Source organism: Kogia breviceps, chromosome 1 (assembly GCF_026419965.1).
Source record: "Kogia breviceps isolate mKogBre1 chromosome 1, mKogBre1 haplotype 1, whole genome shotgun sequence".
Classification (NCBI taxonomy): domain Eukaryota; kingdom Metazoa; phylum Chordata; class Mammalia; order Artiodactyla; family Physeteridae; genus Kogia; species Kogia breviceps.
In genome coordinates, this window is record NC_081310.1 from 27,134,188 (window position 1) to 27,159,066 (window position 24,879).

At 37.9% G+C, this 24,879-nt stretch overlaps 1 protein-coding gene across 4 annotated transcripts in view; it reads left to right on the forward strand.

The window, feature by feature from the left end:
• Positions 1 to 24,879, forward strand: part of RNF2 (ring finger protein 2) — a 71,303-nt gene that overhangs the window by 26,635 nt on the left and 19,789 nt on the right. For all 4 annotated transcript variants that reach the window (XM_067029468.1, XM_059072994.2, XM_067029476.1 and 1 more), the window contains exons 2-4: positions 15,643 to 15,731; positions 18,672 to 18,832; positions 19,490 to 19,705. In XM_067029468.1, the coding sequence (XP_066885569.1) occupies positions 15,645 to 15,731; positions 18,672 to 18,832; positions 19,490 to 19,705 (464 nt within the window). In that variant the 5' untranslated portion in view covers positions 15,643 to 15,644. The remainder of the gene's footprint in view (positions 1 to 15,642; positions 15,732 to 18,671; positions 18,833 to 19,489; positions 19,706 to 24,879) is intronic.

Below are 24,879 nucleotides of genomic sequence, written 5' to 3' on the forward strand. Positions count from 1 at the left end.
ACAACTACTGAGCCTGCGCTCTGGAGCCCACGAGCCACAACTACTGAAGCCCGCGCGCCTAGACCCGGTGCTTGGCAAAGAGAAGCCACCGCAATGAGAAGCCCGCGCACCGCGACGAAAAGTAGCCCCCGTTCGTTGCAACTAGAGAAAGCCTGCGCGCAGCAATCAAGACCCAACGCAGCCAAAAATAATAAAATAAAATAAAAATGTTTAAAAAAAAAAAACAAAAACCAACTGGTAAACATTTTTAGGCGCAGAACTTTGAGGTTTTAGCTCAAAATAAGTTATATTTAAAGCTCTTTTTTGGGGAAGAGAGGTTTTATTCATTCTGGAATCTCCCTGGCAGCTACTTTCAATAGCTACACTCTGGTAAGAGTACAATTTAGAGTCCTAAAATTTTACAACACAGTGTCAGCCCTTTTGCCTGTGTATCTGCTGTTTGATAAGAATTCTTCTTTCACCTGTACTACAGAAAATGTACACTTGAGGCTCTTATTGAGAATGGAGTTATGAGTTTTTTATGACCCAGCATGTGTCAGGGAGTCTTTGAGACTTGACACTTTGGTTTATTAGGAGTCTGACTGAAGTATAAAGACCATATAGATTCTCTACACTTTAGCCCTGTATCCTTAATGATCAGACAGCAGTGTACCTGGCCTATATCTTAATCTTCTCAAAGATTATATATGTGTTTGGGGAAAGAGAAGGATAATTCAAGAAACATCCATTTGAATGCCTCTAAATGTTCTTCAAAGCTGTGGTTCAAGATGCCCTTCTTTATGTCACCTAGTGCCCCTTTTATAAAGAATCCACAAGTTTCTAATGGGATTTGAGCCAGAAGTGTCTCTATCTAATACTTCTTTTTCCCTTAAGCTTCCAGGAACTACTCTTAGTATTCAGTTACATACAGGTGACTAGCAGTAAACAACTGACAAAGATATCTGCCCTTTCTGGCAACTTCTGTTTGTTATAGAAAAGGCCTTAAAATAAGTAGTCTTGGGAACAAATAAGCCTGTTGATTTTTTTTTTTTAAATCACATGAGGCACATGATCAAGCATTCTTGAGTTCCTTTCTAAAATAATAAAATTATTATTTTTGAAAGGGGTTTTATGTAAAAATTTTTATTTTTAATAAGTTAGGGGGTGGCTAAGTCATTTTTCCCCTAGTCTTTTACATATTGGGGGCCTGAGAAATAATAATTCCTGTTTATTGAAATAAAGGAAATTATATCTTTTCAGTTTTATGGGTTATCATTTATAAAACGCCAGACATTTTATATGAACATCTCCTTCAACTTTACCAGTGACACTGAAAAGTTTTGTCATTTTGCAGATTAAAAAACAAAAGCCTTGAGAGACTGAGAAATTTGCTTGTGGATCTATAGCCAGTAACAGCCAGCGTTAGCATGCAAACTCAGGTTGATCCAGTTCCAAAAAACACTCTGCTTTCTAGTTGTCTCATTTGTTGTACTATAACAAGGATATCCCTAAAATATGAAGTTCTCTGACTTGATGCTTGAAGAATTTATGGTTTAGTGGATCTGTTTTTCCTTCTAGGGCAGCCAGAGAATGATCTTCAGAGCAAATGCATGGCCCAGTCAAAGAATTTGAGGGTCTTGGAGTTCTCAAAGAGTTGAACGAAATCTGTATTAGTATTGTCCTTAGTTTTCTCATGTGAAACCTGCTATTTGCCACATCTAACGTCTGTAGACTAGACTACGGTTTTTTAATACTCCCCTCAGCCAATTTGAGGATTATAGATGAGAGGTGGGATAAAAATGGCACTTTGGGGAGCCTTTACATTACTTTGCTAGGTACTAAGAGAATATTTATGTGAGATGATGTTATGATTAGTGTCTAAGTCCCTAGATGAGTCTTCAAAAGACTAATCCATAATGTAATTGGATTAGTATACAAATACAAATTTTCCAATAGTTTAGACATGCAGTTTAAGTATGATATGTTTTTAATGGAAAAACTTAAAGTGGAAATTTTAGTTTCTAAGTTGGGGATTAATGACAATAATTTTCACTCTTCCTAAAGCCTGAATTACAGGATATGTTTTACCAACCAAATTCTGTTAGAATGATAAAATTTTGTTATCTATATTTGTTCATATTAGCCTGAAAGTAGACAAAATTTCTGGGGACAGGATAGATTTTACAGTAGTAACCACATCAGTTCTCTTTTGCCCCAGTTCTTCACCCCTAGAGTGATGCAGTGAGAGCTGGATGTTCGTTTGGTAGGTGATGAATCCCCAAAATTTGATTCTAGGTGCTTGTATACCAGTTGCCTACCACTCCTTCTGACAGAGGGAGAGAGACCTTTGATCCCTAATACAAACGTATTTTCCTTGGTTACGGAAGGGGAGGATCCTAGATTCTTAATCTTTGGACTATTAAATGAATGTTTCTGGGGGAAAAATTAGACAAGTTTCAGAATTTACAACCCCTGGAATGTCTCTATAGTCTCACAGCTGTCCCACCCTGAAATATAAACACATATCCTAGAGAGGTGAATCTCTTATCTATAAGTTTTCAAAGCTTGTCCTTTGAAGGACAGGTTTCTTTGCTCAGAAAACCCTCACCATGCAGAAACATAGAACTATTTTCTCTGCACATAGAAAATAGACTAACCGATAAATCTTCTTTTTTGTTTTATCTTTTCTCATGTTACTTTAATTGACTTTTTTTTAGTCATGAAATGTTAAGGTTGCCTAATTTGAGCTCCTTTCTTTATGTAGTCATCACCATTGTTGAGTTGTTCAGCAAATACTTATTAACTATTATATGCTAGGCACATTGCAAGGTAGTGGGAATATTGTGGTGAATAAGATAGGTAACTACCCTGCTTTCAAGGAGCTTAGAGCCTATAAAAGTCTAATGGTGAAAAACAAACAAACAAGGGAAGACTTGAGAGAATGACAAAGTTGGAATTTTGTTAGAATGCATGAAGGAGCTAGCTGTGGGAATTTCGTGGGGGAAGAGAGCATTCTGTTCCAGGTAGAAGGATGGGCTACTGATAAGATTATAAAATTAGAATGCGTTTGCCAAGATTGATAAAGATGGCAAATGTGGCTAAAACACAGTCAACAGAATTCAAAATTACAAACATATTTAGGTGTTTGGATTTCCTTTTTAATTGCTTAAAAGAGGTCGATCACATTATACATTTTGCTCTACAACTTGCTTTTTTAAAAAACTTAATGTATGATGTATATGTATGTTGAATTCCATGTCAGTGTGTATAGCTACATAGTATTTTGTACTGTGGGTATATTCTAATTGGCCATATTCCCATTGATAAACAAATATATATGTACATGATTTTTTGCTATTACAATGCTGTGATGACTCTTCATGTATATATATTTATTGCATACCTGTATGAGAATTTTTGTCAGGTAGATTTCCTAAGAGAACCATTATGAGGTCAAAACTTTGGTGCATTAAAAATTTTGACAGATAATAGGCTGCTCTGAGTGGTGATGGTTCAACCAGTACCGTACAGTGAGTCTTATTTTTTGATTTGGCCAAAGAGCAGAGAGTTCTTTTGGTGTATTCTTTCATTGGCATCTATTTTTCAGATACTGACTTTTGATTCACAAGTTAATTTTATTAAATTTTTTGAAGGATAAATGAATGGGATTATTTTGTAGTTTAAGGTTACCTTTGTGTGTTAAAATACATATACTAAAGTTCTAAAAGCTGATGTGTCTACTATTAGACTTATAAAGAATGTGGATAAAATGACATCAGCCAGTAAGTTAATTGTATGTTGATGAAAGGTAATAAACTGAAAAGTAAGTAGGGAATGCATTTCCATAGAGATTTCTGTAACAGTCGTGTATAGCTTGAATCAACCGAAATTTCCATTTCAAAGAGTACATTCTTAATGCCAAAAACCGCAGTTATGCCTTAAATGCCAAATTGCTCTGTCCCCAAAACCATGCCACTGTACACTTCCAATGATTTGAGAATTCCTGTTTCTGTACACCCTTTTAACACCCAGTATTATCAGTCATCTTAATTTTTGTCAGTATTGCAGACAAAAAATAGAGCATATGGGCTTCTCTGGTGGCACAGTGGTTGAGAGTCCGCCTGCCCATGCAGGGGACACGAGTTCGTGTCCCGGTCTGGGAAGATCCCACATACCATGGAGCGGCTGGGCCCGTGAGCCATGGCCGCTGAGCCTGAGCGTCCGGAGCCTGTGCTCCGCAACGGGAGAAGCCACAGCGGTGAGAGGCGCTCATACCCTCCCCCCGACACACAAAAATAATTTAAAAAAAATAGAGCACATGTACGTAACATTGTCTTGATTTGCAATTTAGTGATTTGTAGTGAAGTTAAGCACAATGTAGTTTTGTTCGCCACTTGTATTCCTCTGTTAATTACCCATTTATCATTTTGCCTATATTGAGTTGTCTTTTAAATTGACCTGGGGGAAGATTTGTTGTGTATTATGGATTTTGGCCTTTGTTTATTATGTATGTTGCAAATATTTTCTCCCTGTCAATTGTTTATCTTTTAAATGTGCTTATATCTTTTGTTGTTTTTTGTATGTAAGTTTAAAACTTTTATTAGGTGAAATGTGAAGTATTTTTAAAGCCTTCTGGGTATTGCATCTTGCTTAGGCTGCTTTCCTAATCCCAATCATATGAAGACATTCTACTCTCTTCTAGCTCTTTCATATAGTTTTTTAAAAAATGTTTAATCCTTCTAGAATTTTATTCATTTATTTGTGTAGGTACATCTGATTTAATTCAAAAAACTTAAAACTTTTTGTTATCCCTCTGATTTAAAATATCCTAAATTACATAAATTCACATGCTTTTGAACCCTCTGTTTTGTGCATTATTTCATTCATCTTTGTGCATTAATTCATTCGTCTTTTCTTCAGACCATAGTGTTGCATTTTATTAGGCTTTAATGTTTGATGTAAGGTAAGCCTAACTGATTATTTTTCTCTTTTAAAATATCCTGGGTGTTCTTGTGCATCTTCTAAGTGAACCTTAGAATCACTTTGTCTATTGATATTTTGATTGGGATTGCCTTACATTGGATTTATATGTTTATCCAATTTAGGTCTTCTTTAATGGCCTTCAGTTACGTTGTAGAGTTTTGTCTGGTCAATATTTTTTGAAATTTACTCCTAAATATTTCATAGTTTTTGTTGGCATTGTGAATGGTTGTGAATGGGAGCTATTAAAAAGTACATTTCTAAGTAGTTATTCCTGGTTTATAGGAAACCTGTGGCTTTTTGGCCTGGTTTTCTCTCCTCAAGCCAAACATGTTACTGCCTTTTTTTTTTTTCAGATCTAGTAGTTTTTCATTTGATGCTACTGGACATTCCAAGTAGCTATATTATCTGCAGCTGATAATTTTGTCACTTCCTCTTCCAGGGTGTGTGTGTGTGTGTATGTGTGTCTCTCTCTTTTTTTTTTTTTTTTGTGGTGGCATAATTTAGGACTTCCAGCAGAATATTGTAGGGCAGTCGTGTTTTGCTCCTGACTTTTTAATAGGAATCTTCAAAAGTTTTAACTTTGGGGTTTCTGGCGTATTTTCATCAAGTTAAGGATATTTCCCATTTATTTCTAACTTTCTAAGACTTTTAATTAGGAATAGTTGAATTTCTTAAGTGGTATAAAGATGAATATAGCATTCCCTAATAATCTAATTTAAAAATCTGTTTTATATCTATGTATGTGCATTTTCTAACTTTTTTTCCCTTTTGATTATGTCAGAAATTTAGCTATTGGATTAGCTGTATCAGGTTACTAAATTTTGCTTTCATGAACAAGTCCCATTTTTTTTAAAGCAGTTTGTGTTTGAGTTATGTATGCTTTTATAATGATCATTTTTTTCCTTTTACTTAATTAGGTTCATATTCTAATTTCTAATGCTTGGTTCGTGTTTTTTCCCACTCTCCATGGTTTTAGTACTTAAAAATTGAAGGTTGTAAGTATTTCTGAAGGACATTTTTCTCATTACACATCCCATACATTTTGATAAGGTTGTATTTTCATTTTATTAATTTATAAAGAACTTATAGTATCAATTTTGCTTTCCTTTTTAACCCATTCCAGTGTGGCTTTGCCCCTCAGCTTAACACCATTTGATTCTTGGGAAGATCACCATCATGGCCCCTTCTTTAGTTCTGTAACCTCTTCTTATGTATTTTCCCATTTACTTACATGTCACACTGACCTTTCTGTCTTTCCAACATGTCTGTTCCTTTGAAATCCTTCCTTGATCCTCTGTTTTTTTTTTTTTTTTTTTTGCGGTATGCGGGCCTCTCACTGCTGTGGCCTCTCCTGTTGCGGAGCACAGGCTCCGGACGCGCAGGCTCAGCGGCCATGGCTCACGGGCCCAGCCGCTCCGCGGCACATGGGATCGTCCCAGATCGGGGCCCGAACCCTCATCCCCTGCATCGGCAGGCGGACGCTCAACCACTGTGCCACCAGGGAAGCCCGATCCTCCGTTTTTAATAGCTCCTTTTCTCTTCTTGATTATCTAAACCAATGCCCTTTTTTGTATCTCTTATTTAGAACTTAAGAATTTTTAATTTATTGTGTGCATACTTGTGTTTACTGCTATAATTCTTAGCACCTGTACAGTGCATGGGGTGCAATGGATAATCAGTATTTGAATGAGTGAGTAAATGATATGTAATCTTATAAAGGATTGGGGCAGGGAGAGGGACCTACCCAGATATATATAGGCCTTTTGTCAGGGCAGATCAATTTTGGTAAAAATACTTCAGGAAAATTGATAATCTGGAAATTAAATTCCTTTCAAAGTATCCGAGCCTTATAGCCTTTTGTGTAGCTTAGGAGTACACATGCATACCCCGCTTTGAAGATTCCTAGTTAAATCATAAAAGATCAGCATTAGGAAATTCTTTCCATTTATGTATTACTATTATTATTTTTTTAATGTGGTACACGGGCCTCTCACTGTTGTGGCCTCTCCCGTTGCGGAGCACAGGCTCCAGACGCACAGGCTCAGCGGCCATGACTCACGGGCCCAGCCGCTTCGCAGGATGTGGGATCTTCCCGGACCAGGGCACGAACCAATGTCCCCTGAATTGGCAGGCGGATTCTCAACCACTGTGCCACCAGGGAAGCCCCATTTATGTATTATTTAAGGTTCATTTTTTTTCTCCTTTTTAAATGCCTTCCCTCACTCATTTATTTAACTTGTATTGAAAAGCAGGCTCATTTCTAGGTGTAGGAGAAAATATTAAGATGTATCAAATTATTTAAGTCAGTGGGATAGATATGTAAGCAGCTCTAATGCAATACAAGTAAGTTCAAAGTACAGAAAATACTTTATACTTTGCATCCCTTGTTTTCTACTCAACTAAGTATAACCTTTTCCTCTGGCTTCTTCACGATCTTTTCATTGTCTTTGAATATCTGTAATTTGAAAATGATATGCTGAGGTGTGGTTTTTTTGGCATTTATTCTGCTGGGTATTCTCAGAGCTTCCCAGATTTGTGGTTTGATAATCTGACACTAATTTGTGGAAATTCTCAGTCATTATTGTTTCAAATATTTCTTCTGTTCCTTTCTCCCTTCTCTTCCTAGTATCCACATCACATGTATGCTAAATCTTTTGTAGATATTTCACAGTCCTTGGATATTTTGTTCTGTTTTTCTCAGTCTTTGTTCTTTTTGCTTTTCAGTTTTTGAGGGTTCTATTGGTACATCCTCTGACTCAGATACTTTCTTTAGCTGTATGCAGGCTACTAATAAGACCATCAAAGGCATTCTTTATGGCTGTTACAGAGTTTTTGAGCTCTAATTTCTTTTTAGTTCTTTCTTAGGATTTCCATCTCTCTGCGTACATTGCCCATCTGTTCTTCTGTGGTCTTTATCCTTTAGAGCCCTTAACATATTACTCATAGTTATTTTAAATTTCTGGTCTGATAATTCCAGTATCCCTGCCATATCTGGTTCTGATGCTTGCTTTGTCTCTCAAATTGTGTTTTTGTCTTTTGGTATGCCGAATAATTTTTTCTAGAGCTGGACATGATGTACTGGGTAAAAGGAACTGCTGCAAAAAGGCCTTTAGTAATGTGGTGGTGAGGTGTGGGGGGAGGGCAAGGGTTCTGTAGTCCTATAATTGGTCTCAGAGCTTATGCCTCTGGGCTGTGAACTTCACTAGTGGTTCTTAGTTTTTTTCTAACCCCTTTTAGGTGGGATAGGAAGACTAGAATGGACTGGAGTTGGGTATTTCCCTTCCCCAGGTCACTTAGGTTCTGATAATATCCCAGCAAGTTAGGTTCTGGTTAACTAATTTTTCCTGAGGACAGGACTTGTGAAGAAGAACTAGAATACTCTGGCATATTTAGAAATGGTTCATTTTCCCCTCCCTCTGCTGGAAGCATGAGGGGATTTTTCTCTGATAATTAGTGTGGGAATCTGGTTGGGCTGCTGGAGGTAAATTTCACAGTATTGTGGGTGCCTCCCTGTGACTGTGTCCTCCTGGAGTTTTAAATTCTCAGACTTGTCCACACTGAGCTTCCTCCAGCCATTTTTCAGTTATAGTTCAAGAGTTTCCTATCTGACACTGCTTCCTACTGCAGTTTCAGTGCCTCAGTCTGCTCAGATATGTTGAGATTCCCTGTATTCTATCTCTTCAGTTTTGGGGCAGTGATTTGCCTTGTGTCCTCTCTCGCTTATGGATCCCAGAAGAGTAGTTGATTTTTCAGTTTGTTCAGCTTTTTACTTGTTAGGACTGAATGGTAACTTACATGCAGAACTGGAAATGAAAGTCTAACCTTTTTCGTGTTTAAAAAAAGATAAACTTACTAAATCTTTTTGTGTAGAATGCATAGGAGTTTTCGTCTCTTTTGCCTGCTCTGCTCTTTGCTTTATGGGTAGTCACTTCTTGAGGGTATTGTATTGAAAAAGCTTTTGAAACCACATCGAGCCTCCACGAAAGGACTTTGTGATCCTACTATATACGAAGATGTGGAAAGTCAGCATGAGTGCCAGGTATTTGTGGTCCTTAAAAGAGCATTCTGAATATCCTATTGCTGTTTCCCCTTCGGTTATTGAAGCTGTGAGCTTTCAAAATTTAGCTGTGACTAGATCTTTTCTCAAGATTTATTTTCTGTTTCTGTCACTGGTACTAAAGTACTAAAGTTATCTTGTCCAAACTATAATGCTAACATTCTCTCCACAAATTTGAGCGCCTACTTTGTGGAAGAAACATTTCTGTTTTGTTGGGGGTATCTTTTATTCAGAAGTATAATTATTTGGGTATTGGGCCACAGGTAGACCTAGATCTTCTGTTGTGCTGCAGGGATCTTCAGGCAGTATTCAACTGGGAAGCACATTCCTGTTGTTGGAAAGAATCCCTAAGATTACTTTGTCTGACACCTAATTTCCCTTCTTTGCTGGCTTCAACTCTAGTCTCCGTCCTTTCAGATTATAATTTTTACCTAGGCCATCCATTCTTGTTCCTTTCTCTTTCGTTGTTCTGTCTATATATTAGTAGTATCAATACATAGATGACTCCCAAATACCAGTCATCAAAATCACAATTTATTCCCATCCGAAAAACAGAAGCCAAATGTCTTTTACATTCTTGGCTTGGGCGAGAGTGAGCTGCAGACAGCAATGCAGCTTCTCACTAAACCAAAGAAGAGGAAAGGTTATATATGATTTGGGGGAAGAGTAGAATTTAGGTTAAATTTAAGTGAAAAAATATATTGACCTAAAGCAAAGAGGAACTAATTCTAGAGCGCTTATCTGTTCAGTAACTGCCAAAAGTAGAAATTTGAGCTTCCTAAATACATGTAGATAATGTGCTTTAGGCCAGAGTAGAATTTACAGCTTCCTCTGTATATGTGGATTGTGTCTTGAGGCAAAAAACGGAATTTTGCATTCTCAGACCCCCTTTTGACCCTCCTTGGCCAGGTCACAGTAGAGGTCACTAAATATTGTTCAGATTTACACTGCTGACATGTTCTTAAACATTGAGATAGCAGTTTTGGTGATCAGCAAGACTGTATCCTTTTTTTGGTCTACGATTACCTGCTGTATTATCTGATAAGATGGCATCCATGCAGTAGCATTTAAGACTGTAGCTACCAGGGAACATATGATTGATTGTAATACAGATTCAAACAGAAAGACTGGAAAATTTTTAAAACTCGTGTAGGTCCTAGTTTTCCAAATGATGATACCAGGAAGTTCTGGAACTACAACTAACTTGTGAATTACTTCCTGAATCTTAGTTGCCACAGGAATACAAATATCCAAATCGGTTATAATTTGGCTATGTTCAGGAGAACTGTCATCTCTAGAAAGAAGACTTTAAAAAAAATATATTTTTTTAGGAGAATATTTCATTTGACAGTTCCTATTAATTTGCTGGGGAAGCTGTCTAGAGACAGATGAAAGGAGTGTTCTGTTTATAGTTGACCCCAGGGTAACAGTGTTGAGACATGGGTTAGGATTTAGAATTCTTAGAAATTCCTCCTCTCTTAGTAGTTTTAGTTCTCTGATAAATTCATTATGTTATTGTAGGATTTATGGTAGAAATAGTGGTACATGTATCTACAGGGAAGCTGTATTTAAAGGTAGTTCACTTTGAATTCAATGAATTCTAGAGTCATCTTCAGAGCAGCATCATTGGTAGATTTGGGGCCATTGTTCTTCACACACACACTCACACACACACACACACACACACACACACACACACACACACACCACGCTTTATTTGCTAATATGGAGCAGTGCCTCTTCCAGATATTTTTTATCTGCCAGTATCTTTATATGAATAGGTCCTTGAAACTTAGAGGCTGAAGGATCTTTGATTTATTTTTTTATCTGAAGGATCATATGTTTTAGTTTGTAGTTTGTTGGTTTTCTAAAGGTCTTCTAACATTTTCTTTTGGCTCTGTTGGAAATCATCCAAATTTGCAGTTTTCTGTTCCATTTTTAAAAAAATCCTGTATTTTAGATTTTAGCCTATTAAGAAAAAGAGGGGGCAGGTTCTTTTTACATTGCCTCTTGGTTCTATCCCACAATACAGGTTGAACGCCTTGAAGCCAGTTTCTTGTCTCCTATTTATCGGTCCATTCCTTGTTTGCAGCCTAGAATTTTAGTCTAAGGTTTAAAGGAAGGGCACCAGAAAAGGCTTTATTTATCACCCTGGTTTTCTTGCTTTCTCTAGTCTCTGTTGAACGTTTTGCAAGGTTTTTTTTTTTTTTTTCTTTTTTCCAGCCACTTTTCAACTATTTTTATCCATCTGAGGGGCTACAAATAAATGGAATCATTAATATAAGCCTGGGATTCCTGGACAGTTTCTTAATAGAATGAAATTCAATAGCAGCCATTAGTCTGTCTGCCTTTTGGTTTTGGGAAGTCTTTTATTGTGACTGTTAGCCCTAAACTGTGCCTTAACTTAGTTTCCATTGGCTAAGACTACTGTAGTAGTCTTAAGTGGGTACGGGTCATTGGTTGTTTTCTTGGGGGAAGACCTTGAGGAAAGGATAGTCCATTTAGGATTCTAGGGGTGGCAGTAGAGGGGAACAGAGGGAATATAGGTAAAGGTGGTGATGCTAAAAAATTATAATGTTGGATGCATAAGAAGGGCGGGTTTCAGATAATTTGAATGCTTTTTTCTTTGGTCTTTGCTAGAGAATCTTTAAAGGGATGCTACTTTGAAGTTTGGGTTTAATTTTGAGGCCTCAGCATACCAGTCAAAAAGACTGGCCATTGTGTATTTGGTACTTTTTTCCCTTTCTTTTCTAGAGCTTCTTTTAGTTGTATTATCTTTGACATGTCCAAAATTACCAATAATAGCTAAGGTAATTATAAACATCCTTGGAGAAATTGTGCCATCTAGCCTGGTAAGCAGAATAACTAGGATTATAATAAGAGTGTATATAGGGGCAGGAGTTCTGCCAGGAGTAGTTTGTATCTTAGACGTAGAGAAACCCACATCAATACACAAACTACCTACAGTAAGATCAAGTGATGCTTATAAAATGGTGGCTAGGGGGGCTTCCCTGGTGGCACAGTGGTTAAGAATCCGCCTGTCAATGCAGGGGACATGGATTCGAGCCCTCGTCCGGGAAGATACAACATGCCGCAGAGCAATGAAGCCTGTGCGCCACAGCTACTGAGGCTGCGCTGTAGAGCCCGCGAGCCACCACTACTGAAGCCCTCGTGCCTAGAGCCTGTCCGCGACAAGAGAAGCCACCGCAATGAGAAGCCTGTGCGCTGCAATGGAGAGTAGCCCCCGCTTGTCACAACTAGAGAAAGCCTGCACACAGTAATGAAGACCCAGTGCAGCCATAAATAGATAAATGAATGAATGAATGAATGGTGGCTAGGGACCATGATTTAGTCCCTAGAGTACAGAAATGTTAACCTTTAGCCCCAGAGTACAGAAATGAAGGAGAAAGTCCTCCTACATTAAACAAAGTGATCTCTCTTTTAGATCATCTCTTCATGAAGGCTTTTAGAGAGGCTTATGGCAAAGTTTTTTGCTCCAGAGAGCAGATACTGGTCTGTTGGGTCTCTTGTATCCATCAGTTTGACTAGATAGCAATTAGTAGAGTCTGTGCCATCATTTGATCCTCTGAAGATTGAATGATAGAGAAAAGACAGTATTTCATGAAGGAGAAGTTTTCTGTCACAAAATTCTTTCAATTTGTGATTCTTACACTCAGGGAGATACTCAAAGAACCACAGGCTACTAATCCTAGGATAACAAACTCAGCTAGATTAGTGACCAGAGCCCTGTGAAAAATTGCTCAGATTTCAGGCTACTGTTTGGGACACTGATCAGGAATCATGAAGGAGCTGAAAGATGATTGTATTTCAAGCACAGGAGATTCAAAGAATGTTTGCTTGTTTGCGAGTCCACTAGCTCTGATAAGCAAAATGAGTGAGTCTTCAAGGTAGACTCAGTGGACAGCCTCAAAATTATCAACAAAAGCCATGACTCACTCAAATTTGAAAAATTTGAACATATTTATTTCAAATTTTTGCTTGCACAAGGGAGAAACTTCATGTGGAAATGTAGCTGTTTGTTGAAGAGACAATGTATATTGAATTTTAGAGGGGGCTAGACTTTAGGTTAAATTTCAGTGAAGTGTTTTTACTTATAAAAGCAAAGTAAGTTAACTGCTCATTGGTTGGGTTCTTGAGAGCAGGTATTTTTTTTAATTAATTATTTTTTGGCTGCCTTGGGTCTTTGTTGCGGTGCACGGGCTTCTCATTGTGGTGGCTTTGCTTGTTGCGGAGCACGGGCTCTATGCACATGGGCTTCAGTAGTTGTGGCGCACGGGCTCAGTAGTTGTGGCTCCCAGGCTCTAGAGTGCAGGCTCAGTAGTTGTAGTGCACGGGCTTAGTTGCTCAGCAGCATGTCGGATCTTCCCAGACGAGGACCCGAACCTGTGTCCCCTGCATTGGCAGGCAGATTCTTAACCATTGTGCCAACAGGGAAGTCCGAGAGCAGGTATTTTTAAATGGTAGCTGCTAAAAGTGGGAAATTCAGCATCCTGGATACAAATAGATCCTGTCCTTCATTGTTTATGTGCCAGTGTAGATAGAATATATGCCATACTGTGATTGAGCAAGTTGTGTCTTTAGGCAAGTGTGGTATTTTTCTTTCTCACTATCTACTGGACGACTCTACCTCCCTCAGTGCTCCATTAAGTAGCTGGAACTCAGTGTGTGTAGCAGCTCCACTTCTCTTCTAACCCACACCTTCCTTCTGTGTTCTATCTCAGTAAAGGATGGTTGCTTTCCTAAAATCTTATTTGACCCTCCCCTCTTAGACCAGTGTCGTATGTATCACGTAGTGATCTGTCTGATTCTTTCTCTCTGTCCCTGCTTTATTGCTTTGGTTCAGATAGTTAATATCACTAAGGTTTTTTAACAGCTTTCTCATTGTTCTTCTTACTGCTAGTTGCTTTTTATTCTGTCTTCTACATACTGCTTGAATTTCTTTGAAACTATTTGATCATGTCACTCTCTTGTTTAAAACTTCCAGTGGCTTCCAAACTCATACATACATACATGTTGCTCGACTTTGCCTGGAACCCTGTTTCTTTTGTACTCCCATCCCAGTGTAGTATTTTTTTTAAGGCTGTTTAATCTCCATTTAAGCCTTCCCTGACTCCTTAAATTTCCTGATCCTTTTCTGTAATTCCATATTGTTTTTTCCATATGGTTGCTTAGACTCGATCTTGTCAGTTTGTAGTTTAGCTGTTTACACACATTTCTTTCTTTATAGGCTATGAATTCTGAGGCAAGGACCTAGAGCAATTCTGCTTGGCCAATAACAGATGCTTACTAAAAAAAATACTTGAATGATTGGAGCCTCTTCCTTTGCCCTAGAGGAGTTAGTTGTCTAAGTAAGACCATCTTCCTTACATGTATACTAGATCTCGTCCCCCTATTCAAAGACAGGCAGAGAAGTTGGCTGTACGTTGTTCATTCATAACAAGAGGAAAGTCACAGTGGTGAGGAGACCTTGAAATTGTGTCAAATGGTGAGCAGCAGGAGGAACTGGGACATTTAGCCAGAAGTAAAGAAAAATCAGGTGGAATATGATAACAGTGTCCAAATATTTGAAAGACTGTTGTGTAGAAAAATTATTCGACTTAGTCATTTTGCCTCCAGAGGACAGCTGTAAGGTGAATAGGAAGCAGTTTTGGGCCCATCATTAGGAGGAGATAAGCTGACTTATTAGAAAGGGGATTTTTCATGAGTGGAGCTGTGAAAGTAGAGGCAGAATGACCTGTGGCTTAAAGTGCTTTAAAGTAGATTTTGGGGCTTCCCTGGTGGCGCAGTGGTTGAGAGTCCGCCTGCCGATGCAGGGGACGTGGGTTCGTGCCCCGGTCGGGGAAGATCCCACATACTGCGGAGTGGCTGGGCCCGTGAGCCATGGCCGCTGAGCCTACGCGTCTGGAGCCTGTGCTCCGCAATGGGAGAGGCCACAGCAGTGAGAGGCCTGCATATCTATGGCAGAGGCCACAGCAGTGAGAGGCCTGCATATCTATGGCAAGGTTGGACTAGATGGCCATGCTGAAGAGTCTGAGATTTTCCTGACAGTTCTAAGTTCCATGACTACAAGTTTCAGAAAGATACTTCTTATTTTGGGTGAAGAGAGTTTCCTATACATCAGTAATAATTAAGCATTCTCTGTGTGCGAGCTATTAGGCATTCAGAGATCAGTGATAACTTCTTGCTCTCAAGTAGCTTGTATTTATAAATGGAAAGATTCTTGAGCTTTTCTTCTTCTTCATTCTTGAGGAGCCAGTGTGTAAATTCTGTTGGTTTTACTCCAGGATTTACAATGTCTAAAAATTAGTTTTGAGGGCTTCCCTGGTGGCGCAGTGGTTGAGCATCCGCCTGCCGATGCAGGGGACACAGGTTCGGGCCCCAGTCCGGGAAGATCCCACATGCCCCGGAGCGGCTGGGCCCGTGAGCCATGGCTGCTGAGCCTGCGCGTCCGGAGCCTGTGCTCCGCAGCGGGAGAGGCCACAACAGTGAGAGGCCCGTGTATCACCAAAAAACAAAACAAACAAACAAAATATAAAAATTAGTTTTGAGATTCACTTTGCTTTCACATACTAAAATTGTTTTTCTCTCTTCTTTATTCCTAGCAATGTCTCAGGCTGTGCAGACAAACGGAACTCAACCATTAAGCAAAACATGGGAACTCAGTTTATATGAATTACAACGAACACCTCAGGTAATGTAGATTAAGATAACTTAGGGGAAATATGAGACATATAAACTGGGATATAGTTTTTTGGAAAGTGAAAACTTGAAAGAACATAACAGTAATAATAAGTTTATATACAGTTCTAATTTATGTATGTTTGGTTGACACTTCATTTCTTGAACAAATAATTTGAGTGCATATTCTGTACCAGGTCCTAAGCTAGGCAATAGGTAAAGTGGTGACTAAAACAGATGTGGCACCAGCCCAGGGAGTTTATGGACATCAAACAAGTAAATTACACATATGAGAAGTTATGTAAAGGGAGGGTCCTTAATGCTGTAATAAATAATAACGGGAGAACCAGGGATGACTATTTTGAGAAGGTGAAGATGGGAAAGACTGGGAGAGGAACAGGTTTGAAGGAGATAAACATGCTTAAAACTGAAGTCATTTTCACTTTGAAATGCCTATAAGACAAGTAGAGATGCTACCTAGGGGTCTTGACTAAATATAAAGTTTTAGGACTTGTCAGTACATTTTAAGCATGAGAATGCCAGATCACCTAGAGAGAGATGAGCAGAAGTCCCAGAACTTCATCCAGAGGAGCTTCAAGATTTATAAATTAAGTAATGGAAAAGGAGCCAGCAAAGGAGACTGAGAAGGAACGGCCAAAGAAAAGTAAGGAAAAACGGAAGATGAAGTGAGGGGATCAAAACATAGGACAGGGGCTTCCCTGGTGGTGCAGTGGTTGAGAATCCGCCTGCCGATGCAGGAGACACGGGTTCGTGCCCTGGTCCGGGAAGATCCCACATGCCGCGGAGCGGCTGGGCCTGTGAGCCATGGCCGCTGAGCCTGCGCCTCCACAGCCTGTGCTCCGCAATGGGAGAGGCCACAACAGTGAGAGGCCCGCGTACCGCAAAAAAAAATAGGACAAAATGTTTCAAGGAGGATGCAGTTACTGTGTTCAGTACTACTGAGAGGATGAGTAAGATGAAGATTACAAAAGTGAGCATTAGAGTTGGCTGTATATACTTGGTGACCTTGACCAGAGTAGATTCACTTGAGTAGGTTTTGCTGTGTTAAAGGGGAGGGGGAGGTGAAAATGAACAGGTAATGTTTCAGAGAAGTTTGGCTGTGCAGAGAAGCAGAGAAATGGAGTGAAAACTTGAGGGCAGCATAGAATCGGGAAGTTATTTAAATTTTGTTTTGTTAATAAGATGAGAGATGGAACCACCCTCACCCCACCCTCCTCTACACACAGCTCTAAGCTCATCATTCACATTTCACTGTGCAGCAACCCTATATTAATCTAGGCTGATTTAGTGAAGAGGGAGAGATTGCTGAAGTCTGAGATCAAATAGAATAATCCAAATAGGGATATACTTGAGAAGGTAGGAAGGAATGGACATGTGATAGGAAGAGGTGTACTTTCTCCTTGTAAGAAGAAAGAGGAAGATGCTTTATAAAGATTTGGTAGAGAGAAAACGAGAGAGTTCTTTAAATGAAATTTGAGGTAAGGTAATTAATCTATTGAACATTTAGGTGGTAGGTCTGCAGATAGAAGAAAAGTTGTAAAATAGTGTAGTGAAAAGAAAAATGAGTTTTTAGTGATATCAGTCTGGTTGTGTGATTCCTCCCTTTTTTTCCCCTGCAGTGCTATGCAGATGCGCAGGTATAGGCATGGAAAATATGGATGGATGGTTTATCCAGGGTTCAGATTTTGCTAGGCAAATTCTAAAGAGGAAGAGGGGACCAGACTTGATTACTAGCTGAGTCATCATCATACTCTCTGTGTAATTTATAAAATCGAGGTTATAATTCCTAAATCAAAAGTTTGTGTGTATATTAAACTAAGTAAAATACAGCAAGTGCTTTATATAGAGAGGTTGAAACATAATGGATACTTGATAATGGACAGTATCTATAGTTTTGATGTCTTTCCTTGTGGGGTCATCAATCTTTGACCCTATAGAGAAAACACAAGTACGACGGAGAGTCAGTAGACAGGAAGTGTCAGTAACATATGGGAAGCCCCTTAGTCTACCTGCATCTTCCGTTTCAGTGGCCACATACTAGACCTCTTTCCTCAATTCATAGGAGCCTGTATTGGTGCCTTTAGAGCAACATAATCTTTGTTCTCAGTGCCACCTTGTGGGAAGGGTGAGTAGTGGTAGTGGCAAAGAAAGTAGGAGTCACTAATCTGTGCATTTGGGAGGTCTGTCCTGAATTCTACATTGGAACTCCAAGTGCATTTTCGCACTGAAAACATTTTTAGACATGACAGTTAGAAATACTAATACTTTTTATACTTCAGAGGTGCTATGGTTTAAATCAGTTTGTAGGTTAGCTTGAGAACCTGACCACTTTGTATAAAACTGCTCTGTGGATCAAGACTTTTTAAGGTTCAAAAGGTGATTTTAAAATTAAATCCTGTTAATCTGTGTATAAATAGGGAATACTTGTATTTGAATTTTAAAATCTTTTAATGGATGGCATGAAATGTATAGTTTATTATCAAAATGGTGCAGTTTTGCAGATGGAAGAATTTTTAGGGTTCATTTAGCTTAACTTCCTCATTTGCAGGTAAGGACAATGTTAAAACTAATTATTTAGTATCACAAAGCTAGTTGTAGAACTAATAGAACCTAAGCCATCTGATTCCATATTCAGTGCTTTTTTTTTATTGCTATACCAGGGTAATTTAGCACTAGTTATCTTTTAAATATATAATATGTTATCTTTAGCATTAAAATAAGGGCATTTATATAATGCTTTGGTGCTGGGGCTAAGGGGAGTTGGAGGAGATTATAGCTAAAACAAGATTGGTTGTGAGTTGACAGTGATGGTGACTGGGTGATGGGTATATAAATGTTCATTTTTGTCATTTTCTATATTCTTATGTTTGAACTTGTCCATAATTTTTTTTTTAATTAGGTAGCATTTAATTTTAAAGTGATGCTTTTACAGGAGGCAATAACGGATGGCTTGGAAATTGTGGTTTCACCTCGAAGTCTACACAGTGAATTAATGTGCCCAATTTGTTTGGATATGTTGAAGAACACCATGACTACAAAAGAGTGTTTACATCGTTTTTGTGCAGACTGCATTATCACAGCCCTCAGAAGTGGGTATGTTAAAATGAATTATGCTAGGTACTTAAATTGTACAAGGACAGTTCTAGTGCTCTGTGGGTTTTGAGAAATACATTTTTAATAAGTGTTCATTTGAGAATTGGAAATTTATCTAAAGTCTAGGTTTTAATTATTGGAGAATCTTCGTTTTGAAACAGTTGATTTTATATAGTTTTAGAAGCTTTTTGGGATGAGTTTTTGTTTTGCGGAAATTACAAAGCATGAAACCATGATTTTCTCACTTCTTAAGCATATAAAATAATATTCTGATGAATGCTATTTTAATAAAATAATTCATAACATATAAATTAATATATATTAGTGGATAGTTTTTCCATGTATAGCATGGATATCAGAAATGGGAAATTTAGGAAGGAATAGATTTTTATTTCTAAAATGGTTATATATAATTTATCATGGGGAAGTATTTAGTTTTTTCCCTATTGGCAAGTAGTATGGAGAGTCTAAGGTTTCAAAAGTCTTGCTTAGTCACTAGTCAGATATTCAAGGAAAGTCAGGTTAATCAGTTTAAATTTCTGTGACTTAGTAAAGCTATTGGAATAAAGATGATAATTATCTGGAAGCTGGCTATTTTTGTCTTTAGCCCAAAGATACTGGCATTATTTACATTTTCTTTTCTTTCTTTTTATTTAGCAATAAAGAATGCCCTACCTGTCGGAAAAAGCTAGTTTCCAAAAGATCACTAAGACCAGACCCAAACTTTGATGCACTCATCAGCAAAATTTATCCAAGTCGTGATGAGTATGAAGCTCATCAAGAAAGAGTATTAGCCAGGATCAACAAGCACAATAATCAGCAAGCACTCAGTCACAGCATTGAGGAAGGACTGAAGATACAGGCCATGAACAGGTATATGGGAGAGAAGGCCAGGCAGGGTGGCCATTTTTCCAAATACTTTATTAAATACTGAATTGACACCCTCCATTTTGAGAAAGATAAAATGCAGTAACAAATAGTATTTCTATGTGGTTACCTTTTCTTGAAGGTATAAAATATGTCTCTAGGCATAATATGGTATTCCATTTAAAGTACTAGAGTCTTAAAACAAAACAGAACAAAACAAATACCCTCTCTTATACCCAATTCTCCCTCCACTTACCGTTGTATTTCACCTCTTGTCTTTAAAAGAGTTGTCTGTGCTTACTATATCCAGTACTTCTACTGTCCCATTTTGAACTCCCCCAGTCAGGCTTTATCCCCGTGCCTCGTATCACCCTTGTTGAAGTTACCATTGACTTCCATATTGCAGAACCCAGTTGCTGATTGTCAGATCTCATCTTACTTAGCAGCATTTTACACAGTTAATTTCTCTTTTCTCTTTGACTGGTTTTCTTCTGCTGGCTTTCAAAAGACGATATTCTCCTGGTTCCCTTTGTATGTCATTAGCTCTTCCTTATCTCAGACTTAACATGTTCATTACTGAACTTGTAATTGTTATCACCTACTTCTCTTTATTCTTGCTCATTTTAGTTGATGGCAACTCCATCATCCTACTTGCTTTAGCCAAACTTTGGAGTTATCTTTAACCTCTCTCTTTTTTCCCAGTCTGTATTCCAGTTTGTGAATAAATATATTTTAGCTTATTCCATAATATATCCAAATTGGTCTAGGCAACCACCATCTTTCATTTGAAAGTGTTGAAATAGCCTCCTAATTGGTCTTTCAACTTTCCATGCTTATCTCCATGTTGTCTGTTCTCAGCACAGCAGTCAGAGTGATAAATTGGAAGTCAGGTCATAGTTCTCCTTTGCTTTGAAGCCTCTAATAGCTTCTATTCACATTCAGGTTAAAAGACTTTAATGATAGCTTCTAAGACCCTATATAATCTGAGCACTTTCCTCACCCCTATTCTCTTTTCTGCTCTGACATCTCCTGATATGTTTAGGCCTCAGGAGAGTCAGCATCTTCCAAAGCCACATCCCAATAAAGCCAGCCACCAGTAAAGCCACATCCCAATCTAGTGGCTTTCACCTTGGCTGAATATCAGAATCACTTGGAAAGCTTTTAAATCCTAGGGCCTCAAAGGCATCACTCCAGACTAAGTAAATCAAAATCTTTGACTGGGATACAGGCATTCGTATTTTAAAGGTTCCAGAAGTGGTTCTGAAGAGCGAACTTTTAGTCTTTTACCAGGAGAAAGAATTCCCTTCGTAAAATCCTTTATAGATAGACCTTTGATTTTGCTTCAACATTTCTAGTGGTGGGAGTATGTGATAGAAGCTTCTTTCATTTGTTAATAACTTTATTAAAGCTTCTTGGCTGTTTTTGAGACTTAGCAAGCTTGTTTCTGCTTCAGGGCCTTTATACTTACTGTCCTCTCTTTCAGGAACCCTCCTCTTCTAGATAGTCCACATGGCACACACTCATTCTTCAGGTGTCTGCTAAGTTCCCGTCTTCCACCCCAGGACTCCATACTTTCTTACCCTCTCTGCCTCATTTTTCTTCATACCACTTATCATTCTCTGAACATGTGTGTGTTATTTGCTGTACTAGAATAATATAAGCCCTAAGAGGGTGGAGACTGTGTGAGTATTATTGATTCTTATAACACCAGTACATAGAACTACATTTGGCTTAAAGTAAATAAGTAAATAGTTTTGTATGAATGTATACATTTTTGAAGTTCCTCCCTTATATTGAATTAAAATTAGTCTTTTGTGTGTAGTAGTCTTGATCTGTCTTTGTCAAAATACTTATGTTGGATTCTATACTAATTTCAGATTCTGCTTCTATCTACTAGTCCTTAAATAATTTCATATAAATATACATTCTTATATGCTCCTCTAAGGGCTAAATATTTACATTACTAACTTCTTTTATTCCTCCTATGACATTCAAGTTTGTTGGTATATAATTCTTGAAATGCTACCTCTAGAACAGTGTGTAGTGTTATGGATATGACTTGATAAATGCAGGATATGATAGGCAATTGATCTACCTCCATTATCTGAACATTATTTTATGAATGCTGCCTGAAATTACATTAATCTAGCTCTGTTCTTTGGAAAGAAGTGTGAGGTAAAAATAAATACATTAGACAAGTAACCCTGTTGAATTCTTTGTTTCATTATTTTGGTCCTTCCATATCACAGTAGAAAATTATGATAAACATAAAATTTACCATATTCAGCATTTTTAAATATACAGTGCAGTATTGTAAGTACATTCACACAGTTGTACAATCAATTTCCGGAACTCTTGTCATCTTATAAAACAAACTGTACCCATTAAGCGACAGTTCCTCATTTCTTCCTCCTCTCCTCAGCTCCTGGTAACCACCATTCTACTTTGTGTTTCTGTGATTTTGATTACTTTAAATACCTCATATATGTGGAATCATACAGTATTTGTCTTTCTGTGAATGGCTTAATGTCTTCAAAGTTTATCCATGTTTAGCACCTGTAGAATTTCCTTCCTTTTTAAGACTAATATTCCATTGTATGTGTTCACATTTTTTTTTATATAAATTTATTTACTTTTGGCTGCATTGGGTCTTTGTTGCTGTGCGCAGGCTTTCTCTGGTTGTGGTGAGTGGGGGCTACTCTTCGTTGCAGTGTGCGTGCTTCTCATTGTGGTGGCTTCTCTTGATGTGGTGGCTTCTATTGTTGTGGAGCAGGGGCTATAGGCATGCGGGCTTCAGTAGTTGTGGTGTGCAGGCTCAGTAGTTGTGGTTCGTGGGCTCTAGAGTTCAGGCTCAGTAGTTGTGGCACACGGGCTTAGTTGCTCTGTGGCATGCGGGATCTTCTAGGACTAGGGATCGAACCTGTGTCCCCTGCATTGTCAGGCAGATTCTTAACCAGTGTACCACCAGGGAAGTCCCAGTGTTCATATGTTTTTGAATCATAGTTTTGTCAGTTAACATATTAGTCACCCCCTCTTAATTTTGAAATGCTGTATAGATTTCATAAACAGTATTTTATTTTTTTGGGGGTAAAAAGTTCTTGATCATCTTTCCTAAGCAAGGATGCTCACTCTCACCACTTCTATTCACCATGGTATTGGAAGTCCTAGCCACAGCAGTCAAAAAAAAAAGAAAGAAGGAGGGAGCGTATCCAAATAGGAAGGGAAGGGGTAAAATTGTCATTATATGCAAATGACATAATATTCTATAGAAAACCATAAAGACTCCACACAAAAACTATTAGAACTAATAAATGAATTCAGCAGAGTAGCAGGATACAAGATTAATATACAGAAATCTGTTACATTTCTTTACACTAACAGTGAAGTATCAGAAAGAGAAAGTAACAAAACAGAACAATCCTGTTTAAAATTGTGTCAAAAAAACCCAAAATCCTAGGAATAAATTTAACCAAGGAAGTAAAAGACCTATATGCTGAGAACTATAAAATTGATAAAGGAAATAGAAGATGATTCAAAGAAATGGAAAGACATCCCATGTTCTTGAATTGGAAGAATTAATATTGTTAAAATGGGCATACTACTCAAAGCAGTCTACACATTTAATGCTATCCCTATCAAATTACCCATGACATTTTTCACAAAACTAGAATAAATAATCCTAAAATGTATATGGAACCACGAAAGACCTAGAATTGCCAAAGCAGTCCTGAGGAAAAAGAACAAAGCTGGAGGCATAATCCTCCCAGACTTCCAACAAGACTACAAAGCTACAGTTATGAAAACAGCATGGTACTGGTGCAAAAACAGACATACAGATCAGTGGAACAGAATAAAGAGCCCAGAAATAAACCCACACAAACTGTGGTCAACTAATCTTTGACAAAGAAGGCAAGAATATACAATGGAGAAAAGAGTTTCTTTAGCAAGTGGTGTTGGGAAAGCTGGACAGCCACATGTAAATCATTGAAGTTAGAACATTCCTCCACACCATACACAAAAATAAACTAAAAATCTCTTAAAGACTTAAATATTAAGACATGACACGATAAAACTCCTAGAAGAGAGTATAGGCAAAACATTCTCTGATGTAAATTGCAGCAATAGTTTTTTAGATCAGTCTCCCAAAGCAAAATAAATAAAAGCAAAAGTAAACAAATGAGACCTAATCAAACTTATAAGCTTTGCACAGCAAAGGAAACCATAAACAAAACAAAAAGACAGTGTACGGACTGGGAGAAAATAGTTGCAAATGATGAGACTGACAAGGGCTTAATTTCAAAAGTATATAAACACCTCATACAACTCAGTATCAAAAAACAAACAACCTAATCAAAAAATGGACAGAAGAACTAAATAGGCATTTCTCCAAAGAAGACATACAGGTAGCCAGCAGGCACATGAAAAGATGCTCAACATCACTGATTATTAGAGAAATGCAAATAAAAACTACAATGAGGTATCACCTTACTCTCATCTGAATGGCCATCATCAAAAAGTCTACAAATAATAAATGCTGTAGAAGGTGTGGAGAAAAGGGAGCCAGCCCTCCTACACTGTTGGTGGAAATGTAAATTGATGCAGCCACTATGGAGAACAGTATGGAGGTTCCTTAAAAAACTAAAAATAGAGTTACTATATGATCTGGCAGTCCCACTCCAGGGCATATATCCAGAAAAGGTGAAAACCAATTCGAAAAGATACATGCATCCCAATGTTCATTGTAGCACTGTTTCCATTAGTTAAGACATGGAAGCAACCTAAGTGTCCATAACAGATGAATGGATAAAGAAGGTGTGGTACGTACACACACACACACACACACACACACACACACACACTCTGGAATATTAACCATAAAAAATAAAATTCATAGCAAAAGTGGAGATTATCATACTGAGTGAAGTAAGTCAGAGAAAGACAAATATATGATATCACTTATATGTGGAATCTAAAAAGTAATACACATGAACTTGTTTACAAAACAGACTCATGGACATGGAAAACAAACATATTTACCAAAGGGGAAAAGGGGAGGGGGAGGGATAAATTAGAGGAGTATAGGTTTAACAGATACACACCACTATATATGAAATAGGTAAACAACAAGGATTTACTGTATATAACACAAGAAACTATATTCAATATCTTGTAATAACCTA